The sequence below is a fragment of the Panthera uncia genome, chromosome B1, assembly GCF_023721935.1.
Source record: "Panthera uncia isolate 11264 chromosome B1, Puncia_PCG_1.0, whole genome shotgun sequence".
Taxonomy (NCBI): domain Eukaryota; kingdom Metazoa; phylum Chordata; class Mammalia; order Carnivora; family Felidae; genus Panthera; species Panthera uncia.
In genome coordinates this window covers 151,662,651-151,686,429 of record NC_064811.1, presented here as the reverse complement: position 1 = coordinate 151,686,429, position 23,779 = coordinate 151,662,651, and the positions used below count along the sequence as shown (strand labels likewise).

General features: G+C 35.7%; 1 protein-coding gene across 2 annotated transcripts in view; it reads right to left on the bottom strand.

The window, feature by feature from the left end:
• Nucleotides 1–23,779, bottom strand: part of INTS9 (integrator complex subunit 9) — a 102,447-nt gene that overhangs the window by 67,684 nt on the left and 10,984 nt on the right. For both annotated transcript variants that reach the window (XM_049632360.1, XM_049632361.1), the window contains exon 2: nt 3,538–3,665. In XM_049632360.1, coding sequence (XP_049488317.1) covers nt 3,538–3,665 — 128 coding nt within the window. The remainder of the gene's footprint in view (nt 1–3,537; nt 3,666–23,779) is intronic.

Genomic DNA, 23,779 nt, shown 5'->3' with positions numbered 1-23,779 from the left:
GCATAAACCATAATATACCAAGATGAACTTGGTATTTATCCTAAGAGCGATGAAAACCAGTGAAACATTTTAAACAGGTGAGAGACAAGACTAGATGTATATTTCTACAAGACAATGTTGAAGAAAATTGATATCATGTGCATTCTGATAACATATACCACCATTTATTTGTGTGGTATTTCTATCAAAATAATCCTAACCTAATCATGCAGAGGTATCAGACAATTCCAAACTGAAAGACATTACATAAAATAATTAGCCCGTACTCCTAAAAATGGCAAGGTCATAAAGATAGACTGCAAAACTCTTCCAGATTAATGGAGACTGAAGACAAAACAACTAAATGAAATGTGTGATCTGCACTGGATCCTGGAACACTACTGTTATTCTTCTTCTTTGCTATAAAAGGAATTATACTGAAATATGAATTGGTGTAACTTGGGAAATACGAAGAAGGTAGACAGCTTAGATACTAGCATAGTGCCAGTGTGAGTTTCCTGATTTTGATTATTGTATTGTGGTTATGTAAAATAATTTCCTTTTTCCTAGAAAATAGGCCTCAAGTGTTTAGGTGGTAAAGGAGCATCCTGTCTGTATCTTTCAACTGGGTCAGAAAAAGTTGTATGCATATGTATAAACAGAAAATTATAAAAGTACATATGATAAAATGTTAACAAGAGTAACTGGGAGATGTTTGTACTATTCTTGCAACTTTTCTGTAAATCTGAAGTGATTTCAAAATGAAAACGTTACACAAAAATGGCTCTGGATTCAGAAAAGGGCAAGATCAGAACTGAAGACACTGATGAGGAGGCCTTGGCAGTAATGCCTGTAAAATACGATAACACCTGCAGCAGAACTTAAAGAGAAGTTACTGGATTCGAAACTGTTTGAGAAGGTAAAACTAACAAGGCTTCATGAAAGACTGGATACGGGGAATGAGAAATAGTGGCATATCTAAGTTAACTCCCAGTTTTCTGGCTTTCAGAACAGCATGCCAGTCATTAAGATAGGGTACTGTGGGGGATAACCAGGTCTGGGAGGGTCTTCTCTTCTGAACCATCAATTCATGAGCTGAGCTTGGGGCATGCTGAGTTTTGAAGTACCTCCAAAGCCACATCCAAGGAGAGAAACTCAGTAGGCATTTTGGGTTTATGAATCTGGAACTCAGAAGAGGATTACTAACTAAAGATACACATTTGTAGGTTATTGTTTAGATGGTAATCAAAGCCCTGAGCATTTAGGAAATTTCCTTGGTGGATACTCTGATGGCCAAGTACTGGATATCAAAGAATTCTGATATATGATTGTCAGTCAAAAAAAGATGAATCTCCAAGGTAGACAGAAGAGGAAGAGTTAGAGAAGAGGAGAACCAGGAATGCATTATGATGGAGGAGAACAATGCTGAATGGCCAAGTGGGGATGAGAACTGACAAACGTGCATCTAATGACACGAAGTCATTTGTGATTCTAGTGAGAGGTGTTCTGGTAGGTGGTGTGGGCACATAGACTCGAGAAGAGTTAGTAATGCTGAAACGGAAAGTGGAGTCGAGAGAAGGTTAAAAAAGGTTTTTTTAAATACTAAGTTAGAAGTAATTGAGCATAATTAAATGGGAAGAACTGAATCAAGACGGGAAGGTTCAAGATAAAGAAAAGATTATAATGAATAATGAAATCACACTTCAAGAGGGCAGGAATCCAGAGAAGATTCACTCATAGGACAAATCTTATACTGAGTAGCTACTACGTGCCAAGAAGTATTTTAGGCAAGGGGGATTCAGTGGTGAACAAAAAGATCCCAGCCCTTATAAAACTTTTAGTGGAGAAGACAGACAACATATAAACTAAATATGTATATATAATGTAAGGACAAGTGCTATGAAGAAAAATAAAGCAGGATGAAGGGCTAGGGAGGGACTGGGGATACTATTTTGGCCAACTGTATCTCTAAGGTTTCTGGCCTGAGCAACAGAAAGCACTTTTTTTTTAAGGAACTACATATGGGTTGCCAATCATCCCTCTAGTATAACTTCCCTCTGAGAGAAGAACAATGACAAAGGGGAAGAGAGAGTAGAAGTGGATTCCAATGCTGAGCCAGGGCTGTGAGAACACAGAATTAGGTAAAGACAAAAGTGAACAGGAAAGGGAAAATATGTAGCTAAAATTGCCCAATTCAGGACTGGAGCACCTAGGTAATTCATGACCTCGCAGTGCATAGAGGCCGCCTCTTGGAAACTCTCATAGTACTTATATTTTGTTTTTTTTAGTAATTATCACAAGTGTATAGTTGTTCTCTTAACACAAGTATAATGAAATTTTCAACTGTGGAATACTTTCTCTCCAACACAATGTAAGCTCCACGAGAAAAAGAAAGTGGTCTTGTTTAGATCTGTATCCCCTGCTCCAGTCCAGTGCAGATTCTTAATAAACAACAAACAAATGGACACTGTAATGTTTGGGGGATAAACAGACAATAATATCAGGCTATTTTAGTATGAAATAACTTGTCAGTCACTTTTGTACAGAAATATACGTGATACCTACAATTTCTGAAACAGTTGTAAATATATATATAGATAGATAGTATCTGTGGATAATAAATGTATTTCTAAGTTTTAGGTGTGATTATAACTGAATTTTATCAGCTTTACACAAAACGTAATCTGGAATTATCTCTGTCCCCTTTACCTTATTGGTATTCCTTGTCTCAAAAAAACAAAAAAACAAAAACAAAACCCAAAGACGGAATTTTAATTATACTTTTTCTAGATGGTTCAGGAGATTATCATTATGAATAATCATTGCATACGGTGATATCTTCAGGAATGAGGTATATTAGATGGTTTACCTAGGCTGCTATGCTTTTAAGCTCTTAAATCTGTTTTAGATAGCTTTTCTGTCTCTCCTATGTGATACCACTTTTTGTTACTGGGAGCATATTTGCTTATATAAGTTACCCACTTCTCTTATAAATTGCTGCTTCCAAATAACAGCAAACTGGGAAGCCGATTTCCATGACAAAGTATTTGTAAGAGTAAACAGTGGTGACTATAGTCTTGAGATATCTGCTTTAAGACAAGGACTTTGGCTTCATATATGATTCTATGATATCTACAGCTGACAATTATGAATATAATCCATAGATACCTATCAAAAAGAAATGTCAGGCTCTATGATGTCAAGTCGCTGCAAAGGCAGTTAAATGGTTCTAAAATTCAATTCTTGGGCTCATCAGCTGACTATTTATCAGCTCTTATATGAATTAGCAAGAAAGATGAAATATACATGACCTCACTTGCATAGAGCAGTTGCAGGAACATTTTACAGAAGCTCAGAAGTTATAATAAAGAAGTCAATCAATAAATCAATACAACACTTTCCATCAACCCAGCCAAAGGAAATGATTCTGATAAAGAACATTTTTAGGGAACAAAGTAAACTAAGGACAACACACAAGGTACTAGTAATCTCTATGCTAATCGGTACCATTTTTCAAAAAACGAAATCTCATTTTGTCTCAGATGCAGCAGCACATACCTTTGAACAAGTGGCAAAGGAAGGAAATTGAGAGTGGAAGTCATGTCCAGTCCACAGTCCAACATAATAGTAGTTGATTTGAATTTGAGCACATTGCATGGTAAGGTTGGGTGCCCTGACAGGCAATACTGAAAGAAATAAAATCACTTTTATCAATAATCAGTTACAGAAAAAAATCTAAGAAGTGATATAGTGAATTAAGTAGAACTGATCATTTTCTCTCATAAGAATAGCATGTAGATTCAGCTAACTTTCTATGCAGCTTCCTCCCTTTTACAGCTCTGGGTACCACTTCCCTCAGCAGCTCAAAAATCTCAGGTCATCATTTTTCACAGAGTACCAAGTTCCAGCTCAGGCAAACACAGTTTTGAAGAGACCAAAGTTATTCCAAGTAGAAGGTTTACAGGCTATAGTTATCTGTCCCACTCCCACACGACACTTCCAAATCTCTACTATCCCACTGCACCTAAGTACTGCCTAACGCTGTGGAGGTCCATTAAATTCTAATCTGGATTCTCAAACTGTACTATAGGTTAGGTTTTCTCCCGTAAATAAGTGATTTTCCTCAAAGAGGAAATGATTGGGAAGGGTTAACAAGCAAGTATCAGTAAGGAGTTATGGCCCTTCCTTGTCAGAAGACAAGACTCAAAAGGACAAGTGACTGTCCTGATGTGCAGATTCTAAAGCAGGAGTGAGGGGCACCTACTCTCAACCAATCAACAGTCTCTTGCCTGTGGAAGCAGACCTCAAAAGTGAAAAGGGCACAAGCCACAGTGGCATATTCCAAGGAGAGTGATGAGGCAAGACAATACACTGACCTCAAACATTTCTCATGTCTTCCTCGATGTAGTGGGGATGACAGATATGCCACAATGAAAATTATTTATATAGGGTGTACCCTGTCACCTTTCATAATTCTACTACTGCTGTGAAGAAAAGAAATGGAAGAAGGAAAACACCTTTCCCCCCACCTTTAAAGTCATTCCGGAGAAGCCTGCCTTGAACAGCAAAGCCCAGAAATGGAAGGATCGACGTTCTTAATCCCTCAACAAGTAACATTCTCTCTTTCTGATTTCAGTACAAGCTCAACACAAGTCAGGGTAATGTGGCATCAATGCCTGGCCCTGCACAGACACAGTAGGTCAGGCTGCCTTTCTAGGTATTTGCTGCTCTGTTGGTTCTGTCACTGGATAAATTTCCCCCTTTTCTCCAGAGGATGTTACAGGGACTGACGATTTTTTAAAACTGCATGTTCTAAAAATGATAAGGACAAGAGCCAAGAAATTGTGGTTATTCTGCAAGCTTTTTTTTTTTTTTATTCCAAGTTTATGTCTGGTGATTATATTTTCCAGACCAAACTTCACAACTCATGGTCTGAAATGGTACAAGATAACCTGCAATGAAAATATCACAAGTTATTTAAAATTGTAATTGTCCTAAAAAAGTCCAGGAAGTATGATTCGGGTAATTATACTTTACATAAGTACATTCTTTGACAGGTATCAGAATTACAGAAAAAATTGTCCTACTAATTAAGACAGAGCTATCCTTACCCCATCCTCCATCTGGTTCCCTATTGCTAGTTTGGTCTTTATCTCTGTATAAGAATTACTTGTTAAAGGTAAACTACCTTGGGACGCTTGGGTGGCTCAGTCAGTTAAGTGTATGACTTCGGCTCAGGTCACGATCTTGTTGTTTGTGGGTTCGCGCCCTGCATTGGGCTCTGTGCTGACAGCTCAGACCATGGAGCCTGCTTCAGATTCTGTGTCTCCTTCTCTCTCTGCCCCTCCCCTACTTGTGCTGTCTCCCTCTCAAAAATGAATATTAAAATACAAAAAGGTACACTACCTCAAAGCAAACAGAAAACGTCATAATAAACTTGCCCCAAACATACAAACGATCTAATGAGAGCTTTCCTATAGTTCTACTTAAAAAAAAAAAAAAAAAAGTCATATTTAGAAAAAATTAAGAAGAAATAAAATGAAACGTATAATGGTTATTTCTTGGTGGGAAGATTATCGCATAGCTTTCTTCTTCCAGGTTTCCACATTTTTCACATGTTCAACAATGGCCACTTACTTTTTTTTATAATCAGATGATAAAAGAATTACAACAAAACTGAAAAGTTTGCTGGCCATACTGAATGACAAAATCTTTTCTTCCTTCATCCTTAACTCTAAATTACAGGTAACAAGTTACTCTAGAAGACAGACGTGTAAAAGCTGCTGCTCAAAAGATTTCAGACAAAAGAAGTTAGCTGAAAGACTTTATATTTGCTCTTGTCATGCAAAGAGAAAGGTGAGGAACACTTTATAAGGGCCATAACTGAATGGAAGGAACATTTTCAGAGCATCTACTAAAGGAGTGCCAGACCTTGATCTCACTAGCTCCATTTTTATGGATGAGGAAATTGAGCTTTACAAAGTTTGAGCTACTTGTCTAAGAGCCAAAGACACACACAGTAAGGTCCCCTGACTCCAAAGATTCTAGTCATGCTTTGAAAACTGCACTGCTCACTTCATGGGTCAAATGAGTCAGGTGAGACAGTGACTGGCCGAGGTTCATGCAACCAGTAAATGAAGCACCTGCAAGGTTCTTGAAGTCTGCCTGTGTCCAGTGATGCTCTCTGCATGTTTTTTAACATGCAGCCTGCAACCACACAGCTTATAATCAAGCAGTTGTTATAATCTAGTGAGGGCTAGGAGACGAATACACAAAAACACTAGGTAATCATGTGATTTAAATCTTAAGGTTAGGAATAAATTTATATTACAAAAAGCTTGAAAAACAGCAGAAAGAAAAAGTATTACACACAGTTTTCTATTCCATCTTTTTTTCATATTTGTAAAGAATGTAATTTTTGTAAACATACTGCTGTGTGCTACTTTGAAAACTCAAGATGCCTGTTTTCTTTGTGCTGCATCACACTTCATTTTTATTGGCTGCCTAAGTAAATATACCATGGTGTGTTTAATCATTCCTCTACTGATGAACATTCAGGGTTGCTTCCAGTTGCTCTATTACAAACATGGCTGTGGTGATCACTGTAGTGCTTATGGCTTTTTCCATATTAGACTATTTCTTTAGAGGATTCCCAGAAATGGCATTAACTAGGTCAAAAAATGTGAGCATTTTATGGCTCTTGAAATATGCTGCCAAAATGCTTTCCAAAAAAGGCTGTACCTATTTACAATGACATCAGTTATATATCAGAAGATCTGTTTCACTGCTTATTCCCATCAGCATTATGGTCAAAACCATCTAGAAGCTATACTAAAATGAAGCTGAATGTTAATAGTAGCCATCTTAAAGCAATTATATGGCCCTCAAAAGGAAAGTCAACTACTTGATACAAGGTTTTAATTCTGAGAGGGAGTTTGGAGAAATGATTTAAAGCAGGGGGTCTGAAGTAAGACTGCCTGGGCTCAGATCCTGGTTGAGCTCATTATTAACATGTGATTTGGGGAAAATCACTTCATTTTGCAAAGACTGAATCCTCCTATCTGTAAGATGCAGACAGACACTACCCTCCTTAAGTTGTGAGGTCTAAATGAATGGAAACAGTGCCTGACCCACAGAGTGTGTTTACTGCTAGTTATAGAACCATTAAGGGACTGAAAAGGCCACCTAAATTTGGGGGGCCACCTAAATCGACAGTGTTTTAGAGAAGAAATTCTATTCTATAGTAGCATTCACTAATGTCTTAGATACTTGTTATCCCAGAAGAGTAGGGACAGTGAGTGAACAATTTTATAAATACCGTCTATTGCTAGTTTTCCCTCTAGTTAGATACAGTCACTACCAAGTACATAAGTGAATATTCTAGCCAACATAAGGTTTCACACTTTTTTTTCTAGCTTAATAAACACACACCAATGCTTTCATGTTAATTTTATTTCTAACTAATACCAAAGCTGCAGGTTTTTCTGTGTAATGATTTATTATCAATACTTCATTGTCTGCCTGTTGATCCCTTTTTTCCACTGAATAAATAGAATGTGGTTATAGAACATATATGTTTAACATATATAAACATTGTTCATATTTTTGGATAAAAATTTTATCAGTTATACACACTATATATCTTTCCCATTTTTTTTTACTTTCATTGAAAAAATTATTATGGAAAATCCCAAATATACAAGTAAGCAAAACTAGTATAATAAACTCCTATTACTCAACTTGGATAGGTTTAACAACTATCCTTATTCTGCCTTTGCTGCTTTCCTTCTGATATTGACACATTTCAGAAGAATAGCTATTATGGTGACAAACCTAACTGATCTCTGAAAATAGATTTTTGTAAATAGTCCTAAATTGATCTCTTATCCACAACAGGGACAAAAACCTAAGTCCATTTTCCTCAGGGTCCTAGCAAAATTCATTAAAGGTGATTCCTTTCACCTTTAAGTTATTCTTGGTTTGTAAGTTACACCTCCAAGTTCTGTAATATTTTATATTTTTGAAGCCTCTGTTTTATTCCCTGGTCTTGTTTTTCATTTTTAATACCAATGCTGTAACATTTATATTTTGTAATATTTTCAAGTAAATTAGAATGACTAGACTTTTAAACACTCATGTTCCCCAAAGATGTCAATGGAGGCTACTTCATTCAATCTATATGTGAATTTACAGAATGCTGCCATTTTTATTATACAATAACATTTCTCAAGCCAGGAGCAATGCAGTGTTTTTTTCTTCTATTAATTTTATTTTTTCTTCCTTTACAATTTAAAATATTTTCCCTTAGGGGCGCCTGGGTGGCTCAGTCGGTTAGGCCTTCGACTTCGGCTCAGGTCATGATCTCATGGTTTTTGAGTTTGAGCCCCACGTTGGGCTCTGTGCTGACAGCTCAGAACCTGGAGCCTGCTTCGGATTCTATGTTTCATTCTCTCTCTGTCCCTCCCCCACTTGTGCTCTCTGTCTCTCAAAAATAAATAAATGTAAAAAAAAATTTTTTTAAATATTTTTCTTTAGTACATAAGCAACTATTCAATTATCAATAATGTTAAGTATATTTTGCTTTTCAATTTTTTTTTAACTTTTTAAAAACTTATTTATTTTTGAGAGACAGAGAGAGAGCATGAGCGGGGGAGGGACAGAGAGAGAGGGAAACACAGAAACACAGAATCTGAAGCAGGCTCCAGGCTCCAAGCTGTTAGCACAGAGCCTGACACAGGGCTCAAACCTACGAAACCAAGAGATCATGACTTGAGCCAAAGTCGGATGATCAATTGACTGAGCCACCCAGGCTCCCCTGCCTTTCAGTTTGTATTTAACTTATGTTCTCAGTTTTATTGTTCTGTTACATTTTAGAAATTTCTGCTGTTAAATGTACAGCTGATTACAATATGCACTCAGGCGAGGACGCCTATGTGGCTCAGTCCATTAAGTGGTTAACATTATATAAATCAGACTTTCAACACTCTCAAAGCAGTTGGCTCAAGCTCCTTGCAGAGACCATCTTCCTTATTGACTTCTTGAGCAAGTGAATGATACTTTTCTAGTTCTCCTTTCACTTAGGCACATACCCTTTGGAGGTTTCAGATTACTGACCGTGAAATATGTGTTTCTGAATATTACATCTATTACTAACAAGACTCACATCACAACCTCAGGTTTCAGCAGCTCTAATACTTTCAAAAGCTGCTATGAAGACAAAATGACAACTGGCCAAATTAACCTCACAGAAATCTTCAAAAGCAGTACGAATTACTGTAAACTTCATAAAACAAAACCAGAAAATTTAACAAATTAGTACATTTGGTACACTTAGCAATTTGGTCATAGCAAACTGAATTTTAGAGAATTGGCTGTCTTCTGCAGAAAGAATCATGGACCAAAATATCATGTATGTTCTTCTACTTCCTAGTGTTGTTTAAAATAACAATATACACAGTTATTTTGATATGGTGTTTTTTGCAGTGTAAGGCACTCTGTAAAAACTTTATATTTAACTTCTTTAATCCTCTCAAGAAAGTTATGAGGTAGGAAGTGTATTCCTATCTTACAAATGAAGAAAATGAGACACAGAGATTATGAAATTTGCACATGTTCCCAAAGTTGTAAGAACTGTATCAGGACTCGAATGCAGGACAGTGAGATCCAGAAAGAGTACACTTAACCACCATGGCATTTCATGTAACATAGAGAAAAAAGAATCATCAGAGATTTAAAAAAACAAGTTTTTTGTTTTTTTTTTTTTGCAGAGATAATGTGCTCTAAAAGGCCACAATGTGAATTGATAAGAACATAGACTGAATTTATAATCTAGTTGAGAACAAAGAAAATTAGTTAGCTGGCTAATGTAAGATAAAGCAAAGATCCCAACTAAATCACAATATTAAATTAGTCTATAATCCATCATAACAGAAATTTTCTTTTGTTGGGTGTTCTCTTCCGTTAAAAAAAAAAAAGTATTAGGATTCTCTCACTGTAAAGTAGTTTTGCTCTGAAATTACTTTTCATTATCTTTAATGTAAACTATAACTTTAGGTTGAGTTAATGCCAAAAGCTCTTTAATATTGTTTGGGACAATTGCACAGCACTATAAATGAACTGCTTTTTATAGGCAATTGTGTTAATGAAATAAGTTATAAATGATATCACCATTTATTTCCTTTTTCTCCTTTGTCTATTTAACTAAGTCATATATTCACTATGTATATCTATGAGCAAAGAGAAAACAGGTTTAGTTTGCTTTTCTCCCTGGCAGTGAAATAAAGAAGTGACTTTGGTTGCTTCTCATTCAAATACAATATTAAAAAAAATACTTTTAGCCAATTGATTTTTGTGTAATAGTTTTGCTTCCTGGTACAACATTAGAAAACCTATTAATATAATTCAGACATAAACGAGTATAGGAAAAAACAAATCTCAATAGATTCAGAAAATATATTTAAAAACCACAACATTGATTCTAGGCAGAAACTCCTAGCAAACTATAAATGGAAGGGTATTTCTTTAATTTGATAAAAGGTTCATAACCAAATCCTTTATCATAGTTAATGATGAAGTACACAAAACTTATAGTCAAGAACAAAACAAGGAGGGGCGCCTGGGTGGCTTGGTCGGTTAAGTGTCTGACTTCGGCTCAGGTCATGATCTCACAGTCCGTGAGTTCGAGCCCCGCGTCGGGCTCTGTGCTGACAGCTCAGAGCCTGGAGCCTGTTTCAGATTCTGTGTCTCCCTCTCTCTCTGCCCCTCCCCTGTTCATGCTCTGTCTCTCTCTGTCTCAAAAATAAATAAACGTTAAAAAAAATTAAAAAAACAAAACAAAACAAGGATACTCACTATGACTGCTTAAATTCAACACTATACCTGGAAATGCTATATAATGCAATAAGACAAGAAAACTAAAAAAGATGATTAGAAATAGAGAAACAAAAAGTCACTGTTCCCAGTTGATATGATTAAAAGACACTCTGAAAACAAACTATTACAGCTAATAAGAGAGTTCATCAAGGTTGCTGGATACAAAAATCAAAGTACCAAAATTAATTGAGTTATTTTATTTATTTTTTATTTAAAAAAATTTTTTTAATGTTTATTTATTTTTGAGAGAGACAGAGTGTGGAGCAGGGCAGAGGCAGACAGAGAGACACACAGAATCTGAAGCAGGCTCCAGGCTCTGAGCTGTCAGCACAGAGCCCAACTTGGGGCTCGAATTCACAAACCATGAGATCATGACCTGAGCTGATGTCAGACGCCCAACCAACTGAGCCACCCAGGCGCCCCTTAATTAAGCTATTACATGCCAGCAATAAACAATTAGTAAAAAGTAATAAGAGTTAAAAATTAGAATACCATTTATATGGCAAAAATTTAAATGCACCATAAAAGTAAAAAAGTGTAAAATCTTTACCAAAAAATTTTATAAAACTCTTGTCAGAGATAATATTAATTGGAAAGGAAAATAAACTTCTGCAAAAATAGCAATTCTCACTAATCTACTTTTTTATAGAGTTTAAGAATCATATCAAAGAGTCAAGGGCTAAGATTACCTAGGAAAAAACTAAAGACCAATGATTAGTGAAGACTTAAATTTTCTGATATTACAACTTAACTATAATGTAATTAACAGTAGGATGTTGAACTGTGATAGTTAATGGACAAATGAAATAGAAATAAACAGTCCAGCAAACAGACACACATATCCAGGGGCTTGCCATATGATAAATGTGGCATTTCTAATATATAATGCTGGGGAAGTTTGCAACCCATCTGAAAAAATTTACTTCATACCATACATAAAAATCAATTCCAGAGGACTTAAATACTTAAGGTACAAAGGCAAAAAATTTAAAACTTTTAGTGAAAAATAAAAAGAGGGTAAGTTCTTTACTACCCTAGGGTAGTGGAGACTTTCTTTAGAGACAAAAAAGTACAAATAAGACAAAGATTAAGAAACCTGACTACAGTACTTTAAAATGAAATCTTCAGGGCGCCTGGGTGGCTCAGAAGGTTAAGTGTCCAACTTTGGCTCAGGTCATGATCTCGTGGTCTGTGAGTTTGAGTCCTGCATCAGAATCTGTGCTGACAGCCCAGAGCCTGGAGCCTGCTTCAGATTCTGTTTCCATCGCTCTCTGCCCCTCCCCCGCTCTCGCTTGCTCTCTTTCTCTCTCAAAAATAAACATTAAAAAATTAATAAAGTAAAATGAAAATCTTCAAAAGACACCAGTAACAGAGTGAAAACACAAGCCAGAGATTGGGAGAGGATATTTCCCATACGTGTTAATAAAAAAGCACTAATAAAGTTATTAGTAACTAATAACTAATAAGTTATTGCTAATAACTTCACTAGTGCTTTTTATTTGTAACCTATTCAGTATAAAAAATTCATATAAATCAACAAAAAAAGATTTAAAAACCCAATAGAAATGAGGAAACAAGAGTGGGCAATAAATGTAGATATAAAAAGCTCAAAATCACTAGAATCGGGGAAATGCAAAATAAGATGATAACGAGCAAATGGACTAATGATGCTAAGTACTGAAGAGAATATAGTAAAAATGGAGTATAAATTGGTGTAACTCTCAAGAATTTGGCAATACTAATAATATTGAATACATACTTTAAATATACTAAGCTAATAAAGGCATGTATAGGTATGATGCACATCAACTTGAGGAAAGTAGTAAGGGAGGAAAAGCAAAGGTTGGTGATTTTAACCTTAGATATAACTATGTCTTTAAAAAGGGGGTAAGGGGAGCAAGGAGATCTGGTTTTTTAAAAAAGGCAAACTATTTACAACTATTTAATATTAGTAACAAGTGCTAAGGTGTCTTTTCTGTATTGTTACCAGAAACTTCCGCAGACATCAGAATTATTTAATTATACCTTTCCTACCATTGTCAAAATCTGTAGTGCTGTTTTCCTTATGACAAAAGTCTCATGGTACAAGATATGGCCTTGGGCAGGGGGAAAGGAAAGAAATAAAGATAACTCCCAGATTTTTAGCCTAAAATTTTGAGATTATGTTAGTACCTTCAGTGAACTCCTTGATGCTTCCTAGTCTTATGAAGTTTAGTAAAACACTTCCCTAACAAGATTTGGCAAGGCTTTATAATTTTACAAGAAGTTTTTCAAGTGATGTTGAGCGTTATTTAATTACCAGAAATGTTATATTAATATGATGGCTATATTTATAAGATATACATATTCATAAAAATACACAGTAATGCTGACACTTGAAAAGGAATTCTAAAAATAAAATTAGACCACAGCTCAGAAAGGAGTAGCAACTGGAAACTTCATTGTATGAATTACCTTCACAAACAATAAGAATTACTGACAAATATTTTCTATCCAGTATTTAATTAGTCCTTTCCCAACAACTGAATAAATGTTATTGATACTAACTTAACTGTCAAGGCCCAAGATCACACAATTAATAACAGACTGAATTTGCACTCAAACCAGCACAAGTTCTAACTGCTTTCTCTTAAATCTTTCCACTAATATACTAGTAGGAAACCTATGATAGTGTACTATATTAAGAGCAACATATTTAATATGGATAGGAAAAAAACTTAAGAATCTTAGAAACAAAAGTGACTATAATTTGTTCTAGTCATCTTTTCCCTCAATATTGCTTTCCTGTTGTACCACTAACCCCTGCTAGCTTACTTCTAAGGCAGACAGCTTGGGATTAAGACTACTGACTTACTGACTACTAATTAAGACTACTGACACTGTCATTTCTATATCCCTGAGAAGTTGTACCCTAGTGCATTTTAACATTAAAAAATATATTTCCTAATGATAAAATCTACAGATTTAAAAAAAAAATTTAATTCTTTTTCCCAGCCTTGCTTATGTTCATTGGACTCTTAGCTTCCATAAAAATCATAAAATATTGAGGTTAAAGGGGCCTTTAAACTTGGAATGGATCATAGAACTAAATGTAAGAGCTAAAACAATAAAAACTTCTGGGAAGTACATGCAATATAAATACAATACATGCTACATACATAATTTTTAATTTTCTAGTAGGTAAATTAAGAAAGTAAAAGGAACAGGTGAAATTAATTTTAGTACTATATTTCATTTAACCCAATATATCTAAATTTTCAACATAGAATTGATATAAAATATTAATGAGACATTTTTACATTACTTTACGGTACCAAGTCTCCAAAATCTAGTGTTAACATTATACTTGCAGCATATTTCAATTCAGATGATAAATTTTCATCTGTAATACTTAGTATGTATTGAGATTTCATAAAACTTACAGTTGAAAAAGTAGATCCACATACTCAAGTTCTTTCAAACATACTTAAAATTTTCTCAATAATTGAATTATCAGGTTTTATTAAAAATTTTTTTTTTAACATTTATTCGTTTTTGAGAGAGAGAGAGAGAGACACAGACAGACAGAGTGTGTGCAGGGGAGGGGTAGAGAGAGAGGGAGACACAGAATCTGAAGCAGGCTCCAGGCTCTGAGCTGTCAGCACAAAGCCTGATGTGGGGATTGAACCCACGAACCGGGATATTATGACCTGAGCCGAAGTCATCCAACTGAGCCGGAGCTCAACTGATTGAGCTACCTATGTGCCCCGAGTATCAGCCTTTAAAGTTGAATTAAAATACATTTTAAATTTCAGTTCCTTAGTCATAATAGCAACTTTGTGTTTAATAGCCATATACCGCTGGTGGATACTCTACTGGACAGGGCGACTCTAGTAAAACAGAGGAAAATCTTTGTGCTTTACGTTAGCCAAAAATTTTAGATTAGACACAGAACAAGAACCATAACAGAAAATCTATAAATTGAACTTAATTGAAACTTGAAACTTTAGTTCTTCAAAAGACACTCTTCAGAAAATGTAAGATAACTCAGACTGGGAGAATATACTTGCAAAACACGTATCTCATAAAGAACTTGAAAGCAGAAAATAAAATAAAATAAAATCCTTACAACTTCAAATCTTTTCAAATGAAAAGATGCTCAATATTAGTCCTTAGAGAAATACAAATTAAAACCACAATAGGATACCACTACACTTTTACTACAAGGGTCAAAGTGAAAGACTGACCAGAGCTGGCAAGGAGGCTGAGCAACTCGAAATTTCATATACTACAAGCATAATGTTTTTGAGATTCATCCTTCTTGTTGCTCTCAGCAGGTCATTCCCTTTTATTGCTAAAAAGTATTCCAATGTATGGATGTACCAGAATTGGCTTATGCATTCACAAGCTGATGGACATTTGGGTTGCTGTTCCAGTTTTTGCCAAGTATTAATAAAGCAGTTATAAGACATTTACATTATAGGTTTTTGTAGGGGCATATAATTTCATTTCTCTTGGGTAAATACTTAATAGTGACATTTCTGGGTTAAATGTTTAACTTTATAAGAAACTACCAAACTGTTTTCCAAAGTAGAAATTTATTTTTAGCTTAAAAAAAAAATCAATCAGATTTTATTGCTGGGCTGTGATTAGTTCTAGGCATAAAGTATTAGTTTTTAACTTTGCCTCTAATTTGTTATTAGTCCAAATCCCTAAATTCTCTGGGCCTCAAATTTCTTTACCTGATGAATGAGACTTAATTAGATTATTTCTAACCTCTCTCTTAACACAAAAATGTTCCTTTTCATCATTCCATCATTTCCCTGGGTGGACTGCACCCTCACTCTTTTATATAACCTGTCATCAAGATGTGTTTATACCACTGTGTTGTTTACAATTGACTTTCTGAAAACATAATACACAATTTATAAGATCATCTAGTCCAAATACCTCTTTGAAAAATGAGGAACCTAGCTCTTAACAGGGCTTGTGAACTTTCTTTGAACCAACACCCCTGAGTGTACATACACTTGTTGCCATGGATAGTTACAGCTCACTAGGAGATACTCTATGCCCCAATAGAGATGTATAAGATTCTCAGAGCCGCAGGGAAAGAGAGCACACTCTATTGAGAATCTCCACCTTGTACCACACCATCCTGAGTTAAAAATGGTTACCGCTGAGCTAAATTTGCCTAATTTGGAACTATTACCCCTGCTAAGGATTTTCGGCAAGGCTCTCCAACACTCAGAGATTTCTATAAATACATCTCAATTTTATTTGGTAATCTTGCACTTTCTTTCGCTTTCCATCTTGATTCTATCTTGCAGGAGAGCTGTTAAATGTGCCAATCATACTCACTGTTAAGCTGACTACACAGCTGGATAGAGGGATAATTTTCCATTTGAGCAGAGAATCTGCAGCATGCATGGTGAACACAGTGAAGCCACTTTCTGGTTGGAGAGTGGCTAGATAACACACACAGCTGGGGAATTGACACTTATGGCTGCTCCTTCATGCTTATCCTCTTCTCTGACTTGACTCTTCAGTAAATGCGTAAAGCAGCGGAGAGTGGTCATAGAAAGAAAACAGCCCAACTTAAGTTCAGGAAGGGTGGGAATGTTGGCAGTCAATATTAAAGAGAGAGGGAAAATAGGCAGGAGTTGGCTTGGGAGCAAACATCATTGGCTGTCTGGTACCAGAACTTTAAAAATGTTACAAAGTAATTAGAGTTGATGGTAAAGAAATTCACAGAGCTACGCATATGACCTCATTTATGTAAATATATAGATGTAATTAAAAAAGACTGAGCGCATATACCAAACTGGTAAAAGTGGTTACTGCAGGGGAGAGGGTGGTTGACAATACTACAACTTTCACTTTCTACTTTAGCTACTTCTTATACACTCTTGAGTTCTTTTTAAATTTTTATTTTTGGTGTTTATTTTTGAGAGAGAGAGAGAGAGACAGAGTGCGAGTGGGGGAGGGGCAGAGAGAGAGGGAGACACAGAACCTGAGACAGGCTCCAGGCTGTGAGCTGTCAGCAGAGCCTGACACAGGGCTCAAACCCATAAACTGTGACATCATGACCAGAGCCGAAGTTGGCCACCCAGGTGCCCCTTGAATTCTTTTTAAAACCAGATTTCAACCAGATTTTTGGGGGGATGGAGGGAAGAACCAAGACATTTTTTTTTTCTCTTTGGGAATACAGAGCAATTACCACAGAAGTTTCTATTAGAGACAACATTTTAAAAGGTTGACAGCAAACAGGTAACAGCATTTAGAGGAAAGGAAATAAGGAATATGGGATATAAAGATAAGGTTAGAAATAGTTAATGATAATAGTAAATTAAAAAAATAAGTACTACTCTAACCTAATCTCTCACACTATGGATATATCTACACTTCAAAGCAAAAGCTGTGGTCCACAACCACCAAAAAGAAACTGCGTTAAAGATCATACACGACAGGCCTACATGATGCTTCTGTTCCATAATGTTTGTTTTATTTGAGATTGCTTCTCAGGTGTTTAATGAACATTATTAACCCAGTATGTCCTATAAGAACAAAAGTAGCAAGGGTGATAAAAGTGCTAGTAAAAAGCAACATATGAATATGATGGATAAAAGTAAAGATACCATTAAAAAGGGAGAGAGAGAGATGGAAACTACAAGTATTATTTATGGGATGAATAATTTAGAAGCAGAGGCAAGTTAAGGACAATAGAATTTATACGAGTTGCTGAAAATCCACAGCAATGACAATGGGTGAGAAAAAAGGAAAAAGGTTAATAAAATGGTACACCAGTAAGTGGCTAAGAAGATCAGCATCAACAAGGAGAATCATTATTCGTTTAACATTAATTCAAGAGTAAGCTAGTTTATTCTAGTCATGTTATGTTGGGATGAGAACTGAGTGTTGTATGTAAGCGATGAACCATGGGAATCTATCCCCAAAACCAAGAGCACACTGTATACACTGTATGTTAGCCAATTTGACAATAAATTGCATTAAAAAAAAATAAAAATAAAAACGTTGTGCACTCCCCCCAACCCAAACCACAGATAATGCATTAGTTCAAACTTCAGTGTCCAGACAAATGTGGACATCAAAGTCAACTGTGAAGGAGAGGGCACAGATACCATGGTCACTAGGGAGTTCCCTGTGGCACGTGGGTAGGTAACTGGCAAGAGGTGTTACCTAACTGAACAGACTTTCAATGCTGACAAAACTGTGCTGTTTAGTGGGAAGGTGTCAGGTATAATTAGGGGACAAGCCCCTTCTAGTCCTTTAGATTTTCAAAGAAATGGATTTAAAAACTGCTTTTGATTAAGTGAAGAAGTTTATAAAAACAGCTACCATTTATTGAACACTTTATGCTGGGTCCCTCACATGCATTTATGTCTGGACAAAAATCAGGCAATCAGCAATGTTTTGGGGTCTGGAAAAGGCTTTTCAACCAAAAAATTTCCTACTAATCACACCAGTTAACATGTCAGGGATCAGAGTAAAGGAAAGGGTTTTGGGGACACCTGGGTAGCTCAGTCACTTAAGCCTCTGACTCTTGATTTCGGGTTAGGTCCTGATCTCATAGTTCATGAATTTGAGCCCTGTGTCAGGCTCCGTGCTGGCAGTGCAGAGCTTGCTTGAGATTCTCTGTCTCCCCATCTCTCTGCCCCTCCCCTGCTCCTTCTCTCTCTCAAAAGAAATAGACATTAAAAAAAAAAGTTTTCATTTGCCTGTACCATCTGGGTCCTTGGGAGAGAATAGAAGAGGCAGCTTCTTTTACTAATTAATACTGAGCCTGCAAAAATGGCAACAGGGAGACCCACACTTACGGGGGAAAGCAGTTTGATTTTGATTTTCAGTTTGTTGTAGTTGATAAAGTATTTCTTTAAAAATCTTTGTATGGAATACTAGAGAGAGATTCTAAAACTTTAGGGAAATATTTGATATAATCTTGGGGTGGAAAAGGACTTTTAAGTGTCATCCTAAAGCCATGATCCTGAAGAAAATAATAAAAGATGTGTTTATTTATGTGAGAAACAAAACAAGGCAAAAAAAGAAAGAAAGATATACTGGCAAAAACTATAAAACCAGGAATTGATATCCTTAATATATAAAGAACTCTAATAACTGAGAAAAACACAAAGATTCCAAGACAAAAATGAGCCAAAATCAGAAACAGGCAATTTGCAAACGAAGGCCAACAAAATACTGAAATCACAAAACACCAAAAACAAATGCAAAGCTGATCAACCTACAAGTAATGGAAGTGTAGATTAAAACTACAGAGAGGAAATGGTTTGTCCAAACACTCACATAAAGAAACTAATCATGAGGACGTGGGGAAATGGAAACTCAATTATTCCTGGTAGGTGAAAATGAAAGGACTTCTGAAAAGCAGAAATGAATCAAAATTTAAAATGTGCATGTGTAGTCCTTGACCTTGCAATTTTACTTAAGGAATTTACTTACAATAAGACAAAAACCAGGTGGGTGAAAAAAAAAAAAAAAAAGGCAAATAAAAATATGTTCTCTTCAGCATTGTGCAGGATAATAGGGGATGGAAACCAAAATATTCAACAGCAGACTAAATTCACATAATGCAATACTATAAAATGTTCCAAATGAGCGATATACATATTTAAAATGGAAATGCTTGTGACACTATTGTCCCATTATCTGTATCTCCGTTTTTTTTTTAAATTTTTTTTTTTTTTAACGTTTATTTATTTTTGAGACAGAGAGAGACAGAGCATGAACGGGGGAGGGTCAGAGAGAGGGAAACACAGAATCCGAAACAGGCTCTAGGCTCTGAGCTGTCAGCACAGAGCCCGACGCGGGGCTCGAACTCACAGACCGCGAGATCATGACCCGAGCCGAAGTCAGACACTCAACCGACTGAGCCACCCAGGCACCCCATCTCCTTCTGTCCTTTTAAAGGAGAAACCCAAATCTCAGCTGGAATTATGGCCACCTGGAATAAAGGCTATTTCCTAGCTAGTCTCTCTTGCAACTAGATTAGCAATGTAAATCCTGGTCAAAAAGATAGATCAAAGTGGAATATGCAACTCTGAGAAACTAACAAAGGGAAGGTGCATGTCTTTCTTTGCCTCTTCCTCCTTCCGCGAAATAAGGACTTGATGGCCTTAGATGAAAAAGTCACACTGGATCACAAAGAGTAAGCCACATATTGAAGATGGTGGCAATAAGGTGTCTAAGGATGATGGACCTGTTATATCAGCTCTGGACTATTTACCCTCAGACTTCATTATGTAAGAGAGAAACAAACATCAGCCCTATTTAAGCCATGATTATTTCAGGCTTCCTATCATTCAGAGTGGAATCTAATCCTAAGAGATTTATAACTTTAGAGTTACTGATATAGAAGGATATCAGTGCACACATCCACCACAGATTACCTGCCAAAATGTTAAACGGTGATTACTCTAAGCAGTGAGATTACAGGTGATTTTTGTTTCCTCCTTTGTATCTTTCAATCATATTATGAAAAAAAAAAATTTATGTATTGATTCTACAATAGTTATTTTTATTTTCAGAAAAGCATTCTAAAAATTCGAGTGAATTAAAAACCAAGTTTTATTTAGTCCCTCTGCAGAACTCTGATAATTCAGATTTTCTTTTTAAAAGAAACCATGTTGTGTTTGCCCGACAGTCTCCCACTGAATTGCAGTGGCTTGCCAAGCCCAGAAATAGGTTTTACCAGGCTGAATTTCTCAGGGTTCCTTCAAGAACCCTACAAAGAGATGGTAATCTCACAGGCAGCTTGCCAGTCCTCTACAAATTGCTCTTTATCATGGGGGGAGGCGGGGTGGGCATAGGTTAGCCAACAAGTCAACAGTTTCATCCTCCAAAACTTTCAGGTCAACAATGTGTTGAGTTAAAGAGGCCAGACATAAATGAGAACACACATGAATGCATAACTAGATAAAAATTCATCAAACTATAAGCACACTTGAAATTTATGCTAGTTTAAATGTACGAAAATTATATTTAAAAAAATCCAAGGACAGCATCACACTTTCTAGTGATTTATCTATATTCAAGCTGTCGATGTAACCAAGAATATTCTATGCATTTATCAATTCTGTAGGAATGGGACCCTTGCCCAGCTTTTTCTCAATAGAGGTGAATGTCAAGGAATTCACTGTTTCTGTTCTCTCCTTTTTTTCCTATCTGGGTATTGTTCTTCTATGGTGCCCATCAATTTGTCCCACTTATTCTCCAAATCCCTTTCACCTTCTGATGTATTTATGAATTCTGTTATTGCTTATGAGGTCCTCGTAAAGTACTTAGAAAAATCTTGTCCTAAGTAGGGTAATTCTGACTTTGTGCTTACTTTGATGCATTTGCTATCTTTCCTAATGCTTCTTAATTATATTTCACTTTTCAAAATATTTTCTGTAACTGCAATGAACCATACTTCTCTGATTTCACATTCTGAAGTTTTTCTTAAGTGTGTAAAATATAGTTCTTCCAATTCCTTTGACCTAGATTTCCAAAGGGATAAATTAAAAACTCTAGGTGTTTAAACATTCTTACTTTAAAGCTCCAAAACTTCATTGAAATATATATATATATATATATATACATACACACACACACACATATATATATATATGTGTATATATATATATATATATATATATATATATATGTAAATATCCTTACTCTGTGACTGTCCAAACCACTAAGTCTCGTATTCAAAGCCACCACTGTGGCTTCAATCTACCTTTCTAACTTTTGTTTCTCAGAAAGTTCACCCCTGACTCCAATGGCAGTGACACAAAACTCTTCTGACATATTTGCCAGCCAGCATACCTTTCAAGGCCAACTCAGATTTTACTCTTCTAGACAACTTTGATTTTCTGGTTGCAATACATCCTTCATAATCCTAAACTTACAAACCCTACTACTGCCTTTTATCAAAGTCTGTTACTAAAACTACATACACTCTCACATACGTACACAGTATACATATACATAGTATACTGTATAAATATACTGTATCCATGGTTTGTTAAATAGTGAGTTATTGATAGTAGGATCTATCTCTTACTCATCTTTAGTATGTCCCATGACATCAAGGAGGTTTTGTATGTGATAGGCATTTGGTAGCATTTGTTGGACTGTACAGCCAAACAAAGGATTTTTGTTACTGCTTCTCTTTTCTGTTAATTTTAACTATCACATAGCCATTCATCAACAGTTTCTTCCTACTGGATCTACAGAGCTTGAATCAAACACAGCTTAAAATAAATAAGCCCCTGCCTAGGGCTCTGAACCCTTTTGTTTCTACAGAGATTTTTTTTGTTGTTGGTGGCGGGGTAATTATGTTTATTTTAACAGACCAATTTGTTTACATTTCTTGCCTTTATCAGGCCTGTCTCTTAAGTACAGAGAGAGAAACTATTTCTGGCTGTTCTGTTTTCTAAGGAAACCCTGCAATTTTCTCTTAAGGTCACAGAAGTCTTTTACTTCTGTGAATCTGCTATACACCACCCAAGACTTTAAGTTCTAAAAACCATTGTTTTCTCAAAAGTCTGGAAATGGCTTGCAAGATATAATTAGCCGACTAGAACAAACAATACCCTACAACACAAATAGATCTTCCCCTTAAAAAATAACTTATTGTTGGTCTATGTGAAAGAATCTCACTTTCTTAGTGACTAGAAAATTCTAGAGCAAGAAAGTAGCTAGTTACAGCATGTAAATTAAAATATACAAAAATTTCAAGCCAAAAGTTGATCTAATAGTGACATGTCGAATTAAAGCAGCATATCCATTGGTGTCAGAAATAGAACAGAGAGGCCTACCACTACCACTCCTGTTCCAAACTATCCTGCAAGTATAAGCCAATGTCATTACACCACAGGAAAACAATGAGTTTAAAAAGATTCTCTGCTATGGGGCGCCTGGGCAGCTCAGTCGGTTAAGCATCCGACTTCGGCTCAGGTCATGATTTCACGAGTCCCGTGTCGGGCTCTGTGCTAACAGCTCAGAGCCTGGAGCCTGCTTTGGATTCTGTGTCTCCCTCTTTCTCTGACCCTCCCCATTCATGCTCTGTCTCTGTCTCAAAAAGAAATAAACATTAAAAAAAATAAAAGAAAAAGAAAAAAGATTCTCTGCAAAGTTATACACCTGGAAGACCCGTAAGAATTAGTTGGAAAAACTACTAAAAATTAAAACAATTCAACAAGGGGCTGTAGAGAGAATACAAGAAAGAAATACCCATCTTATATGTAAACTATGTAGGAAAAGATTCCAATTACAGTAACAACAAAAAAAGATGTTTAAGATTTAAAGGAAAGCACATTTGTTCTTAGACTCAATTATATGTTGAAAGAAATAAGTCACTTCTCTCCTTACATTTTATAAATTTAACCCGATTCCAATAAAAATAGAAATATTTTAGTGGGAACTAATAATTTTAAATTTTATATGACATCTAAAATTCTAAATTTTATACAAAAAATAAATGTTTGACAGCAGTCTGGAAAATTCTAAAGTGAAGAGCAATGAGTGGGAACAAGTACTATAAGATATTAAAATACATTCTAAAACTACAAAAGATGAAATAGTTTAAGTACTGTAAAATTAATAGATCAAGTGGGATAAAAGAGTTGAGAAGGAAATAGAAACATAGATGCTTTTGTAAACACATAGAAGTATGTTCTACATCTTACACCTAGGAGGAAAAAAATTTTTAAAGTCTAATGACACACTATTTTTTCACTTTTCAGTGAGAAAAATATAAGACAGTGTGATGGTTACATTGCAGTGGTACACCGGGCTATGCTGCTGGAGAGTGTAATCTGATAGGTCTCTATGGGGGCATTTTGGCAATAAAATGAAATAAAAAATGCACATACCCTTTGAAACACCCATTTCACCCAGAAATGTATCCTACATACATCTAGAGATG